The sequence below is a fragment of the Caenorhabditis remanei genome, chromosome X (assembly GCF_010183535.1).
Source record: "Caenorhabditis remanei strain PX506 chromosome X, whole genome shotgun sequence".
Classification (NCBI taxonomy): Eukaryota; Metazoa; Nematoda; class Chromadorea; order Rhabditida; family Rhabditidae; genus Caenorhabditis; species Caenorhabditis remanei.
This window is the reverse complement of record NC_071333.1, coordinates 5666085-5686224: the sequence shown is the minus strand read 5'-3', so window position 1 is coordinate 5686224 and position 20140 is coordinate 5666085. Positions and strand designations below refer to the sequence as shown.

The window sequence follows — 20140 nt, the reverse complement described above, 5'->3', positions numbered from 1 at the left end:
ACATGTAGGAAGTGTCAAAACTTGTTTTAAATGTAAATTTTGGTAGTGCGCTTATATGAAGAGTAGTAGAATCATGAAAATATGACCTGTGGGGTTTCTTTGTACCCTGAATCTAATGGTCATTATAGATTTTTTCTATCTGTTCCCGTTCTGCCTGGTAGCCCAAAATCTAGGGCGTCCTATCAATACTGGACGCACTGTAGCAGAGTTTCAAGGGAATGTGCTCATAGAAAAAGATAGTTTTTAAATAAAAACGGAATCTCTTATACTACGTCTCTATAGGAGATCTCGAAGAATAATACGACATGCCGTGCTCACAGAGGTTTTGTGGAAACGATATATTATTATATATCCGAAATGATGTTTAGTGTATAGCGTCTGAAGAATGATCCAAAACTCGGGAGAAATTGTTAGATTCCACATTGTTCTGTTGCAGTACTCGTAGAAATTTGGACTCCTTAGAAAACATCAGTTGAAACTCTAATATTCAGCCATCCAGGTACTTGACCGCGGTAAATCTTTCAAATAGTTTCTGATGTTGTTTCCATTTGCCGTGACTTACCTTACACAACGAATGCTGGTGTTCTTAATAGAAATCCTCTGCTTTTTTGTTAAACGGCAGTCCCTAACTCAAAACACTTAAATTTAAAACCGTTTCTTAATTCATAGGTTCGACGTCATGGTAGTCTATTTTAAGTGCGGCTCAATTCATCCAAAATGTTATAAACTTGTTTTATCTTTATGCTCGTCATAATTATATGGTTACCTGTTTGAAAAAGTATAAATACATTCATGTTTTCCGTGATAGCCTACTCCTGTCACATGTTAACCCACTTTGAATTGCGTAATTCTTCAGAACCTTTTCCCGGTTTTGCATTTTTCAGGTTGTTTTCTTCAATATTAACCAAGAACCCTGATGTTTCGAAAAACATTCCACGTCAATCTGGCGAAGACATTCTCAGTAAACAAAATAGATTTTCGAGTATATGTTTATATTAGTTCCAAGACGTATAGAAAATGAAAGAAGTCGGAAGGACTCTAATACTATAGACATTCGATAATTGACTGATGACTGGTGGTGAAACTTCAAGAAGAAAAGTCGAGGGAATGGAAATAAAGTTATCAGTAATTGTGGTGAAAGAGGATATTGTTTCCAAAAATTCGTTGGAAATATGAATCGACGAAACTACCATTATGATGTTCCTTGCTTTAATAATTTCGAATCGATTCACTGCAAAAGTTCTGAATTTTTGGAAACAATTTCATCTGAAAGAAGATAAAATGTTGGGTGAGGGGATTAACAATAAATATTGGTCAGAGAATCTTGAAAAATTCAGTTAATAGAAGCAAAGGAGTCGCTTTTGAACTGGAGGCTCTGTCGATGGTGCTGGCTCCACGATGTCCAGAGAGACTTGAACTGGCATTACTCTGAAGCGCTTTGTAGCCTTTGGCTGAAAACAGATAAAGATTTATTTCGATCTGTGACACACAGGCTTGATTATTCCACTTACCTTTGGAGCCTTGACTTTCTTAGTCGATGTACCAGCCTGTGCCGGCTTTCCAGGTTCTCCATTCGATTTCTGCAAAATTCAGAACTTGCGCTAAAACATAAAAGTTCGGTATACCTGATCTGGTAGCTCTCCATTTAATGAAGATGAAGCTGGCGCTGCTGACGCCTCTCCAGTGTCACCTGACTGAACCGCTGCAGCCTGAAATACGGCAATAATACAGAATCACTACGTTGCTAAAACGTACGTTCTCGGTGATGGTCTGGGTTCCAGCAGAAACTTCGTTCTGAATGCCGTTCTGGGTTCCATTTTGGGTTTGGTTTCCAGACCCATTAGCCGCTCCATTTTGAGCCACAACCGGAGTTTCGTTGCTGGTAGCCCTCTTGAAACCGCTGCGGCAGCAGAGATATGCGACGGAACTGTTGATCAATTCAGTCAGGCACGCCATCTGAAATTGACTTGCTCGAGGAATATGGAAAAATAAACGTCGTTATTCGGGAAGAAACCGGAGAGAAACTTCAAACACAAGTTCGAAAAAAATAAATGAAAAAAGTGAAAAAGCTCGAGCCACATAATGACAGCATTCGTTTCTTATCTCTCTCATATTCTCTCATGTTCTAACACTATGATAATTACAGACTTTTATGTCCCGCCCCCGGCTTCTTGATTTGTAGAGACCATGAGAAGGCTGGAGAGGAGGGGAAGAGAAGGACTACTGTAGATTTTGTGATGATGTGTATTCTTCGTGGTATTGATGAAGTGAGTTTTTGAATACTAGCCTGAAAAGAGTTGTTTTAATGCGGGCTGAAGGGAGAGCGTAGGAGGAGCCCAGATGGGTACTATATTTATACCGGCTTAGAGGACAACAGGGTCATCAGCTTAAAGTTTAATATGGTATTCAAAACTGGCGAAATTAATGTTTAGTATAAGCTTCAAAATTCTTTAGGTAGATACAAAACAATAGTGGATTTGTTAATGTTTCTTGTGGAACGAGAGAGTAGGGGAAATTTGATTATCGAGGGATCCGTTAAACTTTACTGATGGAATTCAATCCCTTAGAAAAGATGTTAACCAAAAAAAGTATTAATTTGGTAGACTTAAATTAAAGATTTTTTCCAATTCGTCGCTTTTTCAAACGATATCAAACGTTATTCTCACGACTCTGTTTGCCTCCAAGCCGGTATAAAACAGAATATTCTTCCAGATCTTGGGAAAAGTTGCTGGGACAAAATTGAAGAGGGTTTATGTTGAAAATCAATTCTGGGAAGCTGATTACATACTTTTACAAATCATTAATTAAAATCCGATTGAACGAGACGAATTTGGACTGATCGTTTTTTGATGGGTATCTCATACAATAAAAATACAATTCGCAACAGCAATCTGATTGATATCAACAAAAATAATCAAAATCTACTTGAACCACAAACCACTTGTCCCGGTTCCCTACAACTGTGAAGCCGTTGAGATATCAATAGATGCCAAGATGCAAGATCGTTTTGTTGTTTTGAGTCAATATAGCGATCTTTAATCAAAAAAACGCCAAGAAATATGTAACTTTCGTCATGGCCACGTGTGATGTTGCATTGACAAATTGACTAGCGTGATTCGTTCCAATTTAAGTAGTTTTTCTAGAATCTGATCAAGCGTCTGTATTCATATGTACAATCAACTGCCCTCACCTGATATTATGAATCGTTACCAAATCTCTCTCTCTCTAATCGAAAATACCAAAGTAGGACTACCCAATTTAAATACATATCCTGATAAAACTGAACGATTAGATTTGTATTATATCCTCAAAAAAATTTACAGGTAAAACTTTTATAAACAATTGATGACATCTGATAAACAATTGATGATTCCCAAGTTGTTTTATTTCACATATCCGTCTTATATTCAGAAGGTAAGGGGAAGGGGGTTGCCTGGACCCTGTGACCAGTCGGTCATGTGAATACTTTTCTGAGAAGGTGAATACTTAATTGAGCAGATGCCTCCCGGATGAACCAACGAAGGCGGGGAGACAGGCAGGTATATATAATTATACCTACACCTGCGGTATTGAGTTCCCAAGCTGTCATTTTAGTAAATGTCACCGACATATTGCTGCCAGGTTTTCCACAAATTTGCATCTACAAACTCAACTACACGCCTTAGATTTGCATAACAGCCTCGGTTATACTTCTTATCTTCATAATTTCTAATTTTTCTTGTTAAAATGGATTCATAAGAAAATTAGAAAATTTTCATGTTTGCAATGAATATCTGTTCCAAATCAAAAAGCGAACTTTACTAAATGTGGTTTGTGACAAAAAATCTCGATCACTCTTGTTTACGCACACCAAAACATCTAATTGTACTGAACTTTAACTCCCATTCTCCATCATTACAACACACTGTTTTTCAACTTTGTGAAATCCAACGTGACGTCTCAAAAACAGAAGACGTCGCTTAAGTCGGAAAAGTTACTGTAGATAAATACATATAAGCAAATTTGAAGCATTTTGTTTTTATTGGGAAATAGTTTATTGGTTTGAACATAAATAAGTTTTGATAATTAATCGGAGACATTAGATGAGAGGGGCGGGGATGAATTATCAACAACAATAATGTAAAATCAGAAAAAATAAGAAAATCAAGTAGTCCAGTTAGATGAAAGTGTTTTTAAAATTCGGTTGATGAGCTTGAAATAACTACGAATATGCTTTTTCGTGTTTCAATTAATACGAATCGATTCACAATGGAAACTCCGAATTTTTGGAAACATTTTCACTCAAATGTGTATTTGTAGGGAGCTAATAAGGAAATACATCAAATGAAGAGAATGACCTTAAAATTCTAGTATGTAGAAACAAAGGGGCGTTTTGGACCTGGAGGCTTAGTAGATGGACCCGGTTTCTCTTTGCCTAGAACGACTAGGTGTTACTCAGGAATATTGAAAAGAAACAATAGAGAATGAGATCGACGTAGAATTTCGTGTAAAATCGAAAAATAAATCTTGATGGTAGGTCTTAAAATCAGTCTAGAAAAAGTAATAAGGGACAAAATAGTTTTTAAAAAACGTTTCTCCGTGCTTTTTACTTTTTTTTCTTTGAATCTAATAGTGACAGAGTAGGTCAAAACTCCAGTTTTGACACTGTTTCCCGTGGATAGCTTCTTCTAGACCGATCTTCAGACTTTCATTTAGAATGACTTTTGATTTTACCGATTGACCCGTTTCAAAAAGAATATCATTTTCTGAATGATTCAATCATGACCAGTTTGTCCATCCGCCGACATCATCGTGCTTCTTCGTGCTCTTGGTGGGTCTGGAATAATACTAATTTTTTCAACCCGTGTAACTGTTGCTCCTCTCTCGAGGGCTCTTTTTATTTCCTCTCTTTCAACTTCACCTGTAGAAGTTTCTTCTTCTTCAATACTCTCGCTGGCATTCCCGACTTCTACTGGTGTCTCAATTGGACTCTCGTTATGCATGTCCTGTTTGTTTGAGTTGTGATTATTCTGAAAAATAATAATACTTAAGGTATAAGAACTAATTTTATAAATGTACCTCATCTCTTTGAACTATTTCTTGTTGTGGTTGCGAATTGGTTTTCTTACGAAAACAACAAATAATTGCAAAATAATTGCTCATTCTGGCCTTCGAATTTGATTCTGAAAAACTAATTTTTACAGAAGGGTGTAGGGAAAGATTCAAAGACCAATAGAAAAAATGGAATCTAGCAAAAACATTTTGAGGAAAACATAGGAATACAAGTTGAAAAAAAAAGTAATAAACTGGGCGTACTATAATGACAGCATTCGTTTCTCACCTGCCTCATACTCTCTTATGTTCTTTCAGTATGATAATTATGGTTTTTTACAGACTCGCCTCCGGCTATTCGAAAAAGTGGAAGATCGAGTTCTAATGGGGAAGAAAGCAAGATTACGGTAATATGTGTGGTTATAACTCATAAATCACTATGTTTGAAGAAGAGAACGTAAGATGGATGTATGGGTAAAAAAAAGGGATCTGCGAGTCTGGCAAGTTTGAAAATCATAGTCTGTTGAAAATATCAGAAATTCCATCATCTGAAACAGTGCTGGCTTCTCTAACTCTCCTTTGATTAGCTTTTTGCCGCTGAATTAATGGAATCTATTAGAGGAGCTTGTCCTACACTGTGATGATTATAGCAAATCACGGGTTCGAACTCTACGAAATTTTTGGGCTACGGTTTTTTTTCAATTCCTCTGCTCATGTCCAGTTTTTCTGATTTGTGCTTGTAAGCAATCCGATAGTGGTACCTGTTGACTAATTTGCAAGGCATTTATTCAACTTTAAATTATGCTTTCAGGTGTTTTCCGTTATTAGAATAAATCCTTGTGAATACAGTATTCTTCCGAGTCATCAGACCAACATTAAAACTAACTTTCTTCCCGAGGTCTTCTTCAATAAAATTCCCATCTTCCTTGGTGCGGTATAAAAGTCTAATACTGAGAAAAGGCGCAATCAGAGTGAAACTCGTACTGTTTCAGATGCTGGAACACTAAGGTCTCCTGATGTACACATATCTCTCATGGTAATTAGCTTAAACCAAACGCAATGGCGGAAGTGAGTTTGGTGAATCAGATACTCATTCTATTTTAGGAAAAGTAAAACACAATATCTGCTAGACCACGGGCATTTAGACGCTAATTGTATAGATTATGACTGCTTACGCAAGTAAAAGTTGGGCAAATGGCGAGGAAGATTTTTCAGTTCTGTTTGTCAATTTTTGGGAGAGGACAGTGTAACATCAAATGGGATCTGCCGTGAACACTCGACAAAATATTGATTGAATAGATTCGTTTAACCTAAATACATTTGCAAACGGAAATGCATCATTTAAATAAAAGAGAATGTAATTGCCGGAGAAAAAAAATCATCAGGAGTTGGGAATTGAGAATGAAAAAATCAATATGCATGTCGGAATCAGGGAGTTTTTAGAACCGAAAAAACGAAAGTCGGAAGTTTCACAATAGTGTCTTCAAATTGAAGTAATGTGGTTGAATCGTCAGTGGCACTAAAAGTGAAGAGATTCAAATACAAAAGATTGACAAATTCCAAGGTGACACTGTTTTTTTTTCTGTTTTTCTATGGAAACTAATATGGGAACTCTTAAAAATGTTATAATTTCTCCTCTGCTGGTTTTTTGCACATATCGTCTTGTTATTTTTAACATTCTAAGATCATAATAATACAGTGTTGTGAAGAATACTTTATTAGAACCTGGAGGTCAAACGCTAGAAGTGGAAAAAGAATTTGCATGAAGAAATTGTTGTGCTAGCTCAGAAATTTTGAGATTTACATAACTAGATACCCAGAACACCGTGATAGATTTTCTAAATGCAACATTTGAAATTGAATGTTTGACCACTTTCTCGTATGAACTTACACTTGTTACTTCAATCAAATTTCGTCGTTATTACAAAACGGAGAATATAACTAAACGTTTTCCTAAGGTAGACGGTAGTCGGAAATCGCAAAACGAAAATCGGAAGGCGGAAATCTTAGTTCCGTTTCACTCGTCAAAATCATCATCTATACCACTCAAATTTTTTAAAATACTCTTTTTCCTTATCTTCCGCACGGTCAATCTCTGCAAAAAAAGATAACCCATTCCATGAACAATCATATTTTGTGACCAAAATTTAGGTCATGTGAAGAACAACAAAAAACGCGTAGACTTCGAGCAAGTAGTCCTCGGGGAACAGGGGATTAAGTAAAATTTGAGATTTATGGTTAACAATCTCTCACTTGCTTCACTTGTGTTCAATTAACCTTCCTCTTTTTCTCTCGGCTCTATTTTTGACTTTATTAGGACTTTGATATTTGACGATAATCAATTTCTGTGAGTAAGTTTAATGACAATTTTCTAACTATTGCTCTATTTTAATCAATTACAGCTCTCAATCATGTATATTATGTATAAAGAAGAAATTCTTCATCACTTCCGCCAACCCTACAACTACTTTATTCTACTATATCTGTTAGCAATTCTCCTCATAGTTATTTTTGTAACCATCGTTCACTATTTCTCATGGTATGAGATCTGGTTGAAAGATCTGGAAAAACTGCGCAAAAGAGCGTGGTGGTGTCTACGAAGCCAGGTCAACAAGTTTCGAAACCGTAATGTTCCTGCTCCTCCAGGGATTCGTCGCCTCCAACGGTTAGGTCTATACCGCCGCCAACCACCGTAAGTTCAAAAAATGAAAAAGTTCAGGACCGTTCTTTTTTAGACGCAACTCAATCAATGAAATCAACATGTTCTCAGTCGCATAATACTGTATGGTGCAATGATATATATTGGTGGTCTATATCGGTTGTTTTATCATCCAGTGATCAAATGTCTTTTTCTTATTTTTCCTGCCACAGAGAATCCGATTCAAAATAATCCTTCAGAATTGTCTGTTTTCAGGTAAGGAATGTTCATTTGTGAAGAATTTAGGAACAGCTTTCTGGAAAAAAGTTTTCTTAGTTTCCAGACAGCAACTTTCGCCACGTTCTGTCAAGAAAGTCGGATCCGATATAAAAATCAGAAACGAAAATATGAGCAATGCCTCAATTCTTTCTTCATAATCATATTGTATCTATTACTACAAAACAAATAAAACGCTCCTTATGGAAGTCTACTCAGGTATTTTTGGTATTTTTAGAGTTATTCAGAATCCTCGATTCTTTTCTATTCCATTTCTGGTTGTTCTAAACCGGACTTCCGTTCTAAATCAACTACCCAGATTTCTAGATATCATAGAATGCTTTGTTTTTATTTTTCTTGAACGACAACCTCTAATTTCAATATTATGGCACGTTACGAACAGATTTATGTTTTACCTTTACTTTGACGCTTCAGATATCTGTCTAGCAGGCCCCTTGAGGTTTCAGTAAAGAGTTGTTATTGAGGAGATTGTATATTGCTATAACAAAAACTTAAATATCTTCATTTCATATCACGGCTCATTAGGAGAACGGTGACTACTTTTTAGTTCTCTCTCACTCTTTCAAAAACTTTACAATTCTTTTTGTTGAACAGTTTTTGTTTTCCTGCAATATTCTTTTCATATTTCAGGTGAACAATGACCGTCGTCTCGAACCGTGCACTCTCGGATTCCGTTGCTCCAATCTGTGAGATCTTCCCAAGCAGCACTTCAATCCTCTGGAAACTGGCGGTCGGCATTCCAGTGGTCATCGCTTTCATCCTCGCCATCTTCATCGCCTACCACGCCCGTCTTGCTTGGATCCGCCAGGAACTCAAGATGCGTCGAGAGAAGGACCTCGAGGAGATCATGGAGCGGATGGTCGACCATTATGACGACGAGTACGAAGTCGTTGACGAGTCGCCGCTCCCGTACTACATGAGAAAGAAGAACGGAGGACATTATGCTCCACTACAACAACTATAATAATTTCCTCGAGTTATCCAAAATCTGCCCTACGTTTTTCTTCTTTTCTTCTTGAAATGAAATCCTTCCAAAGTGAATAAATAACTATCGTATTCGAGGATGTATCTTTTACAGTTTGATTTTAGATGTACGGTACTTTCAACTGTTGACCAATGTTCAACACTTTGGATATTTAGAATGTCAGCATTTCCAGTTATCGCGCTTTATACTTAAAAGGGCTCATTAAAGGATAGACTCGTTAGTCATCTCTGTCTTCCGCCGATAACTTGTCCACAATTACCACCTCCATTAGTTCGTTCCATCTGGCTCCGCCTATGTTTCGCCCAGCATATGGCGCTGTCTCTTCTTTCAACGTTTGGACGAGAATCGGGCGGCTCACACACATCGATTGGCTCTCTTCCCGAGTGGCGCCTCAACTTGCTCGTTTGAGTCGGTTGCCATGCCCCCGCGCTCTCCTCTTCTTCTTGAGTCCCCTCTTCCTTTTTATATTCTTCTATTACTACATCAGTCGGCTAATGAAGGGTTGTGTGAGCCTCCGGCTATCTCAAGAGCAGGGGAAGAGGGGAAGCGACATAGAACGGAGCCAGCAGGTAATGGCGGGGAAAGGGGGACTCTCTCGAAATTATCGATCTTGAGGGATTTGGCGGTTACAAGTCGTAAACAAGGAGACATAGTCTCTAAACATCTAATGAATGCAGGGATGTGTTTAAACTCAAATCGAAAATAAGGGAAAGGAAGTGGGGAGCAAAGTTGGTCGCGAGTTTGTAAAAATGGAGGGAATTAATAATGGTAGAGACTTAGATAGATAATATATTTGTTCTGAGTAGTCACTACAATATCAAAGAAGCTGTGTCATACTTGTGATCTTGGGGTCTTCATGATTTTACAAATGTATGCAATCAAATTATTCATAAAAGGAAAAAATTGAACTTCTTGGAACATTTATAGGAATCAAACAAAGGAACTAAGATATCTCAAATAGAAAGTTTACGGTAATTGTAAAGCAGTCAACCAATTATTATTTGGAGTTTTCTACGAATTCATGTAGAGCATTCATACCACCTTCGGATAACTTTCATTCTTGACAGGATGACAGAACGTGTTGCCCACACAATGTATAGTGGCCAACAAAAGTTGCACAATGTCGAATGTGCTTTGAAGTATTTCTTTGTTTTGCTATGAAGCTCTGTTATTGCGTCAAGAACAGAAATAATTCGAAATTAGTCCGAACTCTCTCGGTCAGAAAATTCAAAAGTTAAATGATCTTTATAATTATCGAATATACTCTGAATTTACAAACAATTTGGGTTTCTATCGAAAAAATCTCCTGGAAACAGATGTGAGATATTAGTTCTCTTTTGAAGATTTTATAAGGCCTATGATAGTGCTAATGAACTTTCATTTTAAAAATTATGGCTTCTGTCAAACCACTATATTTTTATAAGTCAAATCTTCGTTGAATAACTGCAGGAGTCTGATGTTAGTTGGCAGTGAGTGGAGTCCAGAGGATATGAGCGTGTTTTTGGAAATCGAGAATCATTGCATTATTATGCTTGAGTGTGCATATTGAAATACATGTTCCCACTTTTTTCTCAGTCTATTATACTTTTATAAAAACTTTATGTCATTTCCAAAACGAAATGTTCAAAAAGTTGCAATTACCGAGTTGTAAAATTTCGCCAAACTGATAAAATTTGTCCGCCTTATCGAATTCACTGATACTTATTCAGGCTTATTGCTTGAAACCTAACAGTTTTTTTCATTAAAACTAAATTTTACACTTACTTAACCATTATTAGGGGCTTTTTACAACAAAATATAGAAAAATCGTGTTTGTCATTTTATTCAGCCTTCCGCCGAAAAATTTTCCTAAATTTGGTATAGGCTGTGACAAAAAATCAGAAACATCTACAAAAACAGGTGATTTCGGGCGGGATCGAACCGCCGACCTTCTGTGTGTTAGACAGATGTGATAACCACTACACCACGAAACCTCTGGCATAGATCGGTTATTGTTGCCTACATATTCTCTCCGTTTTTCTCTCTTTCCACTTTTCATTTCACCGGTAAGGAAAAATCATTGTGGGCGGAGTTCTTTCGACCTGCTTACATTTAGTATAGTGGTTAGTACTCCACGTTGTGGCCGTGGCGACATTGGTTCGATGCCTGCAGCAGGAAACTCTTTTTTCCCTTTTTTAAAAATTTGTATTTCAGAGAATAGGTTCGTTCCAGATTAACGAAGCACTAGAAAATAAGTTGACACACTAAAAATGAATCAATGAACTGGACATCCGACAAACTTGCTGGCGTAGTCCTAGATCTGAAAATAAGAATTTTAGACTCAAAAAATCTCAATTCCCAAAATACCTCACGGAAACTTTTTAGATTAGAGTCCTCACAAAACTTTCCTAAATCATTCTCAATACATTGTTTCTTGGCCTTAAGTTGGTTATGTTCTTGCTTGCTTTCAGCTGAAAATTGCAAAGTTGAAAAGATTTCAGATTGATGTTCATTTTACTTAAAATCAATAGCCTCACACGTTTCCGAAATTTCGTTCATCTTTTCCTTGTTAACATCACACTGCCCCCACTGATGCAATCCATTGCCTCTTTACAGTATCCTGGCATTTCTTGAGTGTTTCGACTGCTGGGAATCCAGAGTTCAATAGATTCTGTTCCATATCATTAAATTGCTTGAATTGCGGACGGCATCTTGCAGTTAAGTGTAATAAATATCTTGTATTGAGCATCCGAAAAAAGTGCGGTTAATGGGACAAGAAAACGTAGGATGGAGAGGAGTGAAATGACAGAAAATCCTCTCGTCCGTTGTTCTCCTACTTCTGTTTTCTGCAATCTTCCTTTGTTTTTCAGATACATTTGTTCTGCAATTGCATCATTTCTTATCCGGCTTGTCATATTCTTCAATCCAGTAGTTTATAATAACCGAAAGATTACTGGGGAATGAGCAGTACGGAAATATATCAACTTGGCACTACGAATAACGCTCAAAACGCAAGGTGGCTTAATGATCATCTAGTATCTTCTCTGTGGGGTTTCCCAGCAGCATAATTTCATTCAAAACCAGCTGAAGACTTTCTCGGGAAACGAAATAATATCCATTCAGCTATTTACTACAAAAATCTTCATCTCAGTGTAGAACGCTTTCAGCCTCCAAAACAACACAAAAAAGAAATCCGTCGAGCCGGACAGCATTGAAAAGTGCGAGTGAACATGGCAAAAGAAAGAGAGGAGCGAGAAAAGAGATAGATGGTTGAATGAAGTGGCTGGGGCGCCGTTTGCTTTTTCTTTTTTCTTTTCATTTTCTGCTGCTATATGATGTTTGAACATAACTTTTTACGTTTTTGGTATAAGAATTGAATTATCTTAGATAATGTGTGCTATACTACCATTTATTTAAGGAAATTTCTTAACAACCTTGGCACAGTGAAATATGAAAAATTATATTACATCATTTGAAAAAATTTTAATTGAATTACCAAAATTATTGGAAAACTATATACCGTGCTGGTTTTTTGGCTACTAATTGCCTCACGGCGTTAATTAATCACAGAACTACAGTATTCTGAAAACCTTTCTCTCTGAACAACCCTCAATCGAAAACAGCAATGGCGGACAAGTCGGCTTACTTGAGCGCTGGTGGATACAGCTCCGGCTACATGGGATCGAATGCCTCATCGTCTGGATACGCTCGTGAAGATTATGCATCCGGTGGAAGTGGTGGAGGAGCCAGCAACAACCAAAACCAAGGATCGGGAGGAAATACCAATCCAGGACAACAAGTCTTCAAGGCTCGCACTGATCAGTCTTGCTATCTTGGACCATAAACGATGGCAACAACGTCAAGAAGAGCCAACTGCCAGACGAAATGCAACTTTCTCTTTTTGGTTTCACATCCAACTAGCATTTCAGTTTTGTAGTTGACACTTATTTTGTATAAACAGTTTGTATAAGGTTACAGAGCTGTAAATTATTCACTTTCTCAAGCATTCCAAAGTGAAATTACAAAGTGAAATCGCGAGAAATTAGAGTTGTTCTCTTTGCCTAGCTCTAACTTGCTAGAAAAAGCTTTTACAAAAAAAAATACTAAAAATCAAATGAACGATAATCTGTTAAGGGGAAATATGGATTACATTGCAAAAAAAAACAAATTTTTTCAATTTTTGCTTACTTTGGAACTTATTTTTAATTTCAAAATCAACGTTTTTGTCTAACTATAGTTTTGTCCTACTACAAGTGTAATATGAGACAAAGATTTTAAATGTATCTAATTCTTGATATTTTTCATTAAGAAACCCGCGTGACACTAGTAGGTACCCCATTATTACTGGTTTTTTGAAAAGTGCATTATTACCTGTTTGTTTCATTTCTGATGCAAAGAGAAACGGGGCAGATGGTTAGATTTGCATCTCGATATGCATTAATTAGACATATTTTGTGCAATGCGTTGAACGTTTGAACAAGCCGCTCTATCCAGGTGCAGTGTTGTATTCGTGTGTCGTGAAATAATCTGATAATTAGTCCCGACGTTTGCCGGTAATTATGTATCATTTAATATAAAATCGTTCCGCTTATTACTCAATCCAGGCTGGATCATTAGAAAGCCAGATGGTTAGATCTCTATCCTGAGTCTGATCCGTCAGGGGGCTTACGTAGCTACCGTATCCACCGAAAGGTCATACGAAGTCCCGCCCATGTAGGTACTAATTTGCATTTTCGTCTCATTCTTTGTTCACATTTGTTGTCTCTTCTCTTTGATTTGTGTGTCTCCAAATCAGTTATTATCTTCATCCTTGGACATTTTTTTGGTACCACATTCTACTATATTCTGTTATTCAAAAAGTTTTACGTCTGATAGGTTATCAACTAATCCATACAACTAGTTCATTCATGTAGTTGAGGATTTGTTGAGTAACCTATCAGGCAAAAAACCGGGTTCCGAGAACCGAATTAATTACATTCTATCAATCCTTACCTCTTTTAGATTTATTTATATATTTTATCAAAGGGTGTACCACTGACAAAACCAGTGACACGTGAAAATGAACCGCTCTTACTGACAAACAGTTTTACAACGTTGTTATTGATAGTTTAAAACCTACGCAGTGGACGAAGGGAAACCAATTTATGTTAGTGGAAATTTTTTATATTCCGGTATCGCAGAATATTAGCTATCAAACTTTAAATATTTAAGCATAATGCAAAAAAAGTTCTAGGTGTCTTCAACCTTTTTTAAGGCGATTATTTCTAGAAACAAAACAAACCTTGATAAATAGCTGTTCAGTTTGTAGCGTACACTAATAAGGAATAAATTGTCATGAAGGATACATAGCAAAAAGTATTTATCATACTTGCAAACCGGGTCGAAACGGGCCGAAACGGGCCGGCCCGTAACTCGCTTCAAACGCAATATTATGAGCTGAAAAATATACCAAAATGTAGATCTCGACGAGTTCTATGTCACTGATGTAATACGGGCCGGATGGCTATTCGTTAATGTGCCGCGGGCCGGGAAAAAGTGCCAAAAAAAGCGAAAACGGCCAAAAAAGCCATTCTAGCCCGGCCCGCGGCACAATAACGAATAACCATCCGGCCCGCAGTAGGTCACGGACATAGAACTCGTCGAGATCTACATTTTGGTATATTTTTCAGCTCAAAATATTGCGTTTGAAGCAAGTTACGAGCCGGCCCGGGTCGGCCCGTTTCGGCCCGGTTTGCAAGTATGGTATTTATTGGTCTCTGATCACTGATCTAAATAGAGAACACCTCTTCAAACACACAAGATAATCACTGCATAAATTCCTCCATGCTTTTCAACGTTGTCACCGTTTTATAACAAAACCTGACGATTCCTCAAGTCGTCTGTTAGTGATAACAAATCTTTTTTCATATTCTCATAGACATTTCCCATGTTTTTCCGAATAAAAAGGGTGGAAATATTTTATTTGAAACAACAAGAATATATGCAAATATAAAAAAAATCATGAATATGAAACATAAAAATAGAGAAAAATATATAAAACTACTCTTTTTAAAGTGAAAACAAGATAAATTTATAAAATAATGTCATTGAATAGCTTTTTGTGGCCAGTGAGCTTCATTTGAATACGAATAGTTAGTGCAATATATTCAATGCATTCGAAATTTTCCTGTAGAACTGCTTGAATTCCCAATAAGTCAGCATACCGTGTTTGGAAATTATCTGGAGAGGCAAAATGGCAATACTTGAGAAGGTCTAAACAATACTTATTGTGACGACTCTTCATAAGCATTCTGCTTTTTTCGGATATGGGCAAAGCACCTGAATAGTTGTATTATTCTGAGTGTTCAATTAAAACTGACTTTCACCAGAATCGCAAAAAAATATGGCAATAATTAGCAGCAATTCCTCAATTGCTATTTTCAATGGAATAAGTTTTCTAACAAGCATGCCTGTCACTTTTTCAAGAAACTCGGGAGCATTGCCAAATAATCTTGAATTATGTTTAGTGGAAACGAACATGATTCTGAGAATTTCTCACTTTCTTATCTCCTCCGGAAAAACATTTTGTCCTTTCGGCAACACAATTCTTTCAAGTCTCTTGCTTATTGCATTAAAAGAACTTAGCAAAAGCATTGTTTTGACAGTATTTTCCCGCAACAGAATCACCTGAAACTTCAATATTTTCAATTATCGAAGACGTAACGATTCCTACTCTATCTCGATTCTCTACGTCATTCATAAACGCCGCGTTCAAGAGAAAAACTATTGTTGTGTACGTATAAAAGAAACACCAGTCTGCAACGGTTAGCTCAGGCACAGATTTCTGGAAGGACATAGTTTCCGATTAATTTCCATCAAAATGAAACTCACTTGTTTCACAGTTAAAATATTTGTTCCTCTTTTCTCAACAAGTTGTTTTAGAGTGGGGTTCTCTAGAGTAAAAAACTTTTTCAAGGTTTCAAATCTTTTATCGTCAAGTCTAATCAATTTTCTTAATGTTTCTGCAACAAAACCATGCTTTTCTATAACCAACATAGGAACTGTTTCATAGTTCACATGCATTCCAATCTTTTGACACTTGTAAAAACGACATGCCTTGCAGTTCAGGTCTTTGTAAGATAGAGGTGGAGGACCTTCAATTAAGAAACACGTTTTTTTTTGCGATATCTCCAGAAAACTCACCATCATAGCACTTTCTATTGCGTTCATATGTGTACCGACAATACTTTGTGATGCTTCTCCGATAGTACATTTTGCATGGTTCACATGCAGAGCACTGAAATAACAGAACATTGCGTAAAGTAAACTGGGTTTCTTACATTGTAATTATAATAGATAGCACGTTTATAACAAACCGTACAATTCCCAGAAAATAGTTCCATTTTCAGAGACATTGCTGGAAATTGGTAATGACAATTGGGTAGGAACAAAATGAAGATATATACATATGAATTATTTCTATGTAGGGTGCTTAGATAATCGAAACTGCTGTTGTATAATTTATACGACTTTTTGGACATTGACAGTGAAAGAAAAATGAGAAAAACTCAAAAAAAGATACTAGTTCAATTCATATCTCTCACACTCAATTTTTTTGAGGAATAGTGTACTCAAGGAGTCATTTAGCCTCAAATATCAAATTCCCGCTCTAATCTCGGTTTTCATATAGGATAGCATATTTGCCAAAGGCCGGGTCGAGTATTTTCAAAACCCACCCCGTTCCGTTCCGCCCCATGAGGATATTCGATTGTCTCATAAATTTTGCGACGATCCATGTTAAAATATCTGAAACTCAGAAAATAGTTCTATCCCCTTTTAAAGCATGCGACTAGATTTGAAAACATAGTTCCTGAACGTGAAAGTTCGCAGTCTAATTTTTAACTCGGTTTTCAGTATGTCTTTGGCTGTTAATTTACAGCTCTTTTTGAGGACTCTGTAAACAAACAAACTAGAGTTTCCTTGATAAACCTCGCTGGATTTTTGGCTGTGAAAACAAATCGTTTACCTCACAAAATGAAAGACACAGTTTAAATTATTAAATATTTCATTGTCACAAAAAAAGAGAAAAAAGAGTAGCCATACAAAAATAGAATAGGATTTTAGATTAGTAAACAAAGATTCCATGTTACTGAGCAAACATATCAAGGATTTTCTTGGCATTATCAAGAGTTTCGACTTTTTTGAAAAAGCAGATGCGCACCATGTTGTTGTTCGAGTGCTTCATTTCCGGTGTAGAAAAAAACGCAGTCAATGGGATTACAGCAAGCTTCTTTTCGCGACAGAGCCATCTGGTGAAAAGCAAGTCGGCTGGGTCATCCGACTCTTTTTGGCCGGATTTTGTGAAGATCGGAACTGGAAATAGAATTTGTCTTTTTAGAAAAAAAACTCTGAAAAATAAAATATATTTCAATCACTCACTATTTTTAGCATTTGTATAGTCCGCCACCATAAAGAATCCCGCTTCGGGCATGATCGGAGAGAACTGAGCTGTCGCGAGCATTTCAGCGAGTTTGGCACGTTTCACAGCAATCTCTTTGGGCAATTTGTGAGCCAAATATGACTTTTTCGAATTGTTGAAGTACTTGGGGAATTCATACGCAAAAGCCTTAGCGACGGCCAACTGGGTCGGTGTGGAGCAAGTATAGGCACAATTCTGGTGAATGGTTTTGAGTGGAGCCAGGAGGTTTTTCGGGGCAATTGCCCATCCTAATTTCCACCCAGTCACGGAGAAAACTTTTCCGGCACTTCCAATGGAGATGGTCCGCTCGTACATGCCTGGAAGGCTCGCTGAAACATCATACAGTTAATCTTCCCTCCATTTACTATATCTCACCAAAGCGAATCATGTCTAGGTGTTTTTCGACGTGAAACTCGTAGACCTCATCTGCAACCACAATCAAGTTGTACTTCTTGGCAAGTTCGGCAATGCTCTCAAGTTCAGAAAGAGTGAAGAGTTTTCCAGTGGGATTATGAGGATTATTGATGACAATCATCTTGGTCTTCTCGCTGATTTTTTCCTCGAGTTCAGTGAAGTTGATTTTGAATTCAGCAGCACTTTCAGCTTTTTCTGGTAGTTGCATGAGAACAGAAACTGGGATCCCTCCAGCAAACCTGATTTGAGGTCCATAGCAATCAAATGCTGGCTCGATCACTAAAATTGGAAATAATGGAAAAATTGAGTTATTAGAATGATTTTAATAGCGGGATAGTTATGTGTGAGCTAATCTGTCTGATCCGCCTTTCGCTGACCATTCAGTTGGTGCTCTTTTCAAAATTAGGTGAAACGAACACCCCATTTCACCCACTGCAGACGTATCTGCGTAGCTCTAGTCAGTCAGCTTCAGAAATTGGCTCTTTCATTTCTCAAAAAATATGAATAAAAACTCACCGATGACTTCGTCTCCTTTATTGATCCAAGCTTGGAATGCGTAGTACAATGCATGGTACGCTCCAACGGTGATTAGGATATCTTCCAATGCGTTAACATTGACTTTGTAGAAAGTGGTGTACCACTTTGAGAGCATTTCAACAAGTTTCGGATGACCAAAGCCACGAGTGTACTGGTGAGCTTCGACCAAACCTGGTTTCTTGGAAATCTTCTTGAGAATTTCAGTGACAAACTTCGGTGCTGGTCCGTCTGGGAATCCTTGACCGAGATTTACCGCTCTAGATTCTGCAGCTAGAGCAGTCAACTCGACCCTGAAACAAAACTGGTGATATTTCAAACAAAATATTCCATACTTGTCAAGGTTCTGCCCAGTCTGGCAAGCCTCTAGAAGGCCCGAAGGCCCGACATCAAAAAATGAACCAATTTCTTCGCCATTTTTTCAATTTTTCATCGAAAATGTAAACATTGATTTTGGATTTGATTTTTCAGAATTTCGTCTAGTTCTAAATGATAGTCAAAAATGTGACCTTATTGTGAAAAAAAATTCAAAAATTTTGAATGTTGAATTTTGGCGCCAATCACCCGGGGCTTCGGGACGTGGCTTAATTTCGCAGACAAAGCCCGGCACGGGCCGGCCCAGCCCGAACCTTGAAAAGTATGAAACATTCTAGCATGTGCAAACAAAAAGTTTCATTTTTACCTAGGAAGTGGTTTAAAGATAACTTACCAGATCGAAGGAGATTGGTCACCAACTCTTTCGGCTGGAATCGGATTGAATGATGTTGTCATTGTCACCTGGATAAGAAACTTCAAAAATCGAAAAGAGTGGCCGTATATCAGGAAAACGAGTAATGGAAAAGCACTGCTTTGAAAAAAAAATGTTAATAGAATGAAAAATTATTCCTAGAATAATATCTAATATTATAATCAGTAAAAACGGAGTTAATATATATGCAGAGATAAACAAAAGATTGACAATAAGATTAGAATTACCAAAAAAAAAGACAAAAAGTGAGCACAAAGAGGAAAGGATTATATTTACCTACTCATCTACTACAACTATTACACATTTACGTACCATTTCAAAATGTCATGACAAAGTGCAAAGCACATGATGAATCACTATAATGGTTTTATTCAGTTCGTTCGAAATGTCACCCAAAGCACATGAATTTACTTTGAATTGATTATTTTCCCTTTGGAGCAACAGAGATGTGTCAATCAAAACATAAAATAAATGATATATCCTCACGGCCAGTGAAGAATGAAAGACTGATTTTAGTGAGCCTGCTATACTGAATTGTCTCCAAACTCCGCCCATCATTAAACGTATGTGGAACACATGTACAGGTTACTGGCGATTTGTGATTCTGCCATTTGTATCAAAAATGCAAACATCTGTTGAACACGCGTCTGCTTTTCGAAACATTACCAGAATGATCTCTAAGCGTGAAGACCGCCAAAATTAAGCTAGTGATGTCATATTCAAGTAAAAGAGAACAGCCGCCAGATGTTAAGTGTCTAGACAGCTCTAATGAAGTCTCTGTGCAAGGTACTCATGATTCTAAAGACTGTTCAAAAAATGATGTCATTGTTACTAGATGTTACTTTTGCTTTCTACTAGTTACACAGAATCAATATCAATACAAAAAGTAGTACATGAACGTACAAACTTTCTATACGCTAAAAATGGAATACTTCAAGAGGTATCAGAAAATCTCGAGTAAAGTGTAAATCTTTCAGTAGCGTGAATTGAGGAGAAAAAAAAACTAACAACTAAAAACTAACAGTGTACAGAGCCGCACTGAGATTGATTTTAAAT

At 37.1% G+C, this 20140-nt stretch overlaps 5 protein-coding genes across 5 annotated transcripts; 2 read left to right on the top strand and 3 right to left on the bottom strand.

The window, feature by feature from the left end:
• Positions 1–1337: 1337 nt before the first annotated feature.
• GCK72_023077 (uncharacterized protein) lies at positions 1338–1956 on the bottom strand (the record flags this gene model as incomplete). Its single annotated transcript, XM_003103220.2, has 4 exons — positions 1338–1451; positions 1512–1580; positions 1626–1709; positions 1756–1956. The coding sequence occupies 4 exons, from the start codon at positions 1954–1956 to the stop codon at positions 1338–1340; spliced, it is 468 nt and encodes a 155-aa protein (XP_003103268.2).
• Positions 1957–8603: 6647 nt separating this feature from the next.
• On the top strand, positions 8604–8930 carry GCK72_023076 (uncharacterized protein; the record flags this gene model as incomplete). The annotated part of the gene is made up of 1 exon (XM_003103307.1): positions 8604–8930. One exon carries the CDS (start codon positions 8604–8606, stop codon positions 8928–8930), a length of 327 nt encoding a protein of 108 aa, XP_003103355.1.
• Positions 8931–12555: 3625 nt separating this feature from the next.
• On the top strand, positions 12556–12774 carry GCK72_023075 (uncharacterized protein; the record flags this gene model as incomplete). The annotated part of the gene is made up of 1 exon (XM_003103350.2): positions 12556–12774. The coding sequence occupies one exon, from the start codon at positions 12556–12558 to the stop codon at positions 12772–12774; it is 219 nt and encodes a 72-aa protein (XP_003103398.2).
• Positions 12775–15193: 2419 nt separating this feature from the next.
• Positions 15194–16312, bottom strand: GCK72_023074 (uncharacterized protein; the record flags this gene model as incomplete). Its single annotated transcript, XM_053735219.1, has 4 exons — positions 15194–15248; positions 15964–16063; positions 16113–16206; positions 16250–16312. The coding sequence occupies 4 exons, from the start codon at positions 16310–16312 to the stop codon at positions 15194–15196; spliced, it is 312 nt and encodes a 103-aa protein (XP_053578785.1).
• Positions 16313–17055: 743 nt separating this feature from the next.
• Positions 17056–19107, bottom strand: GCK72_023073 (uncharacterized protein; the record flags this gene model as incomplete). The annotated part of the gene is made up of 5 exons (XM_003103215.2): positions 17056–17282; positions 17349–17717; positions 17764–18081; positions 18319–18629; positions 19046–19107. The coding sequence occupies 5 exons, from the start codon at positions 19105–19107 to the stop codon at positions 17056–17058; spliced, it is 1287 nt and encodes a 428-aa protein (XP_003103263.2).
• Between the last annotated feature and the right edge of the window lie 1033 nt (positions 19108–20140).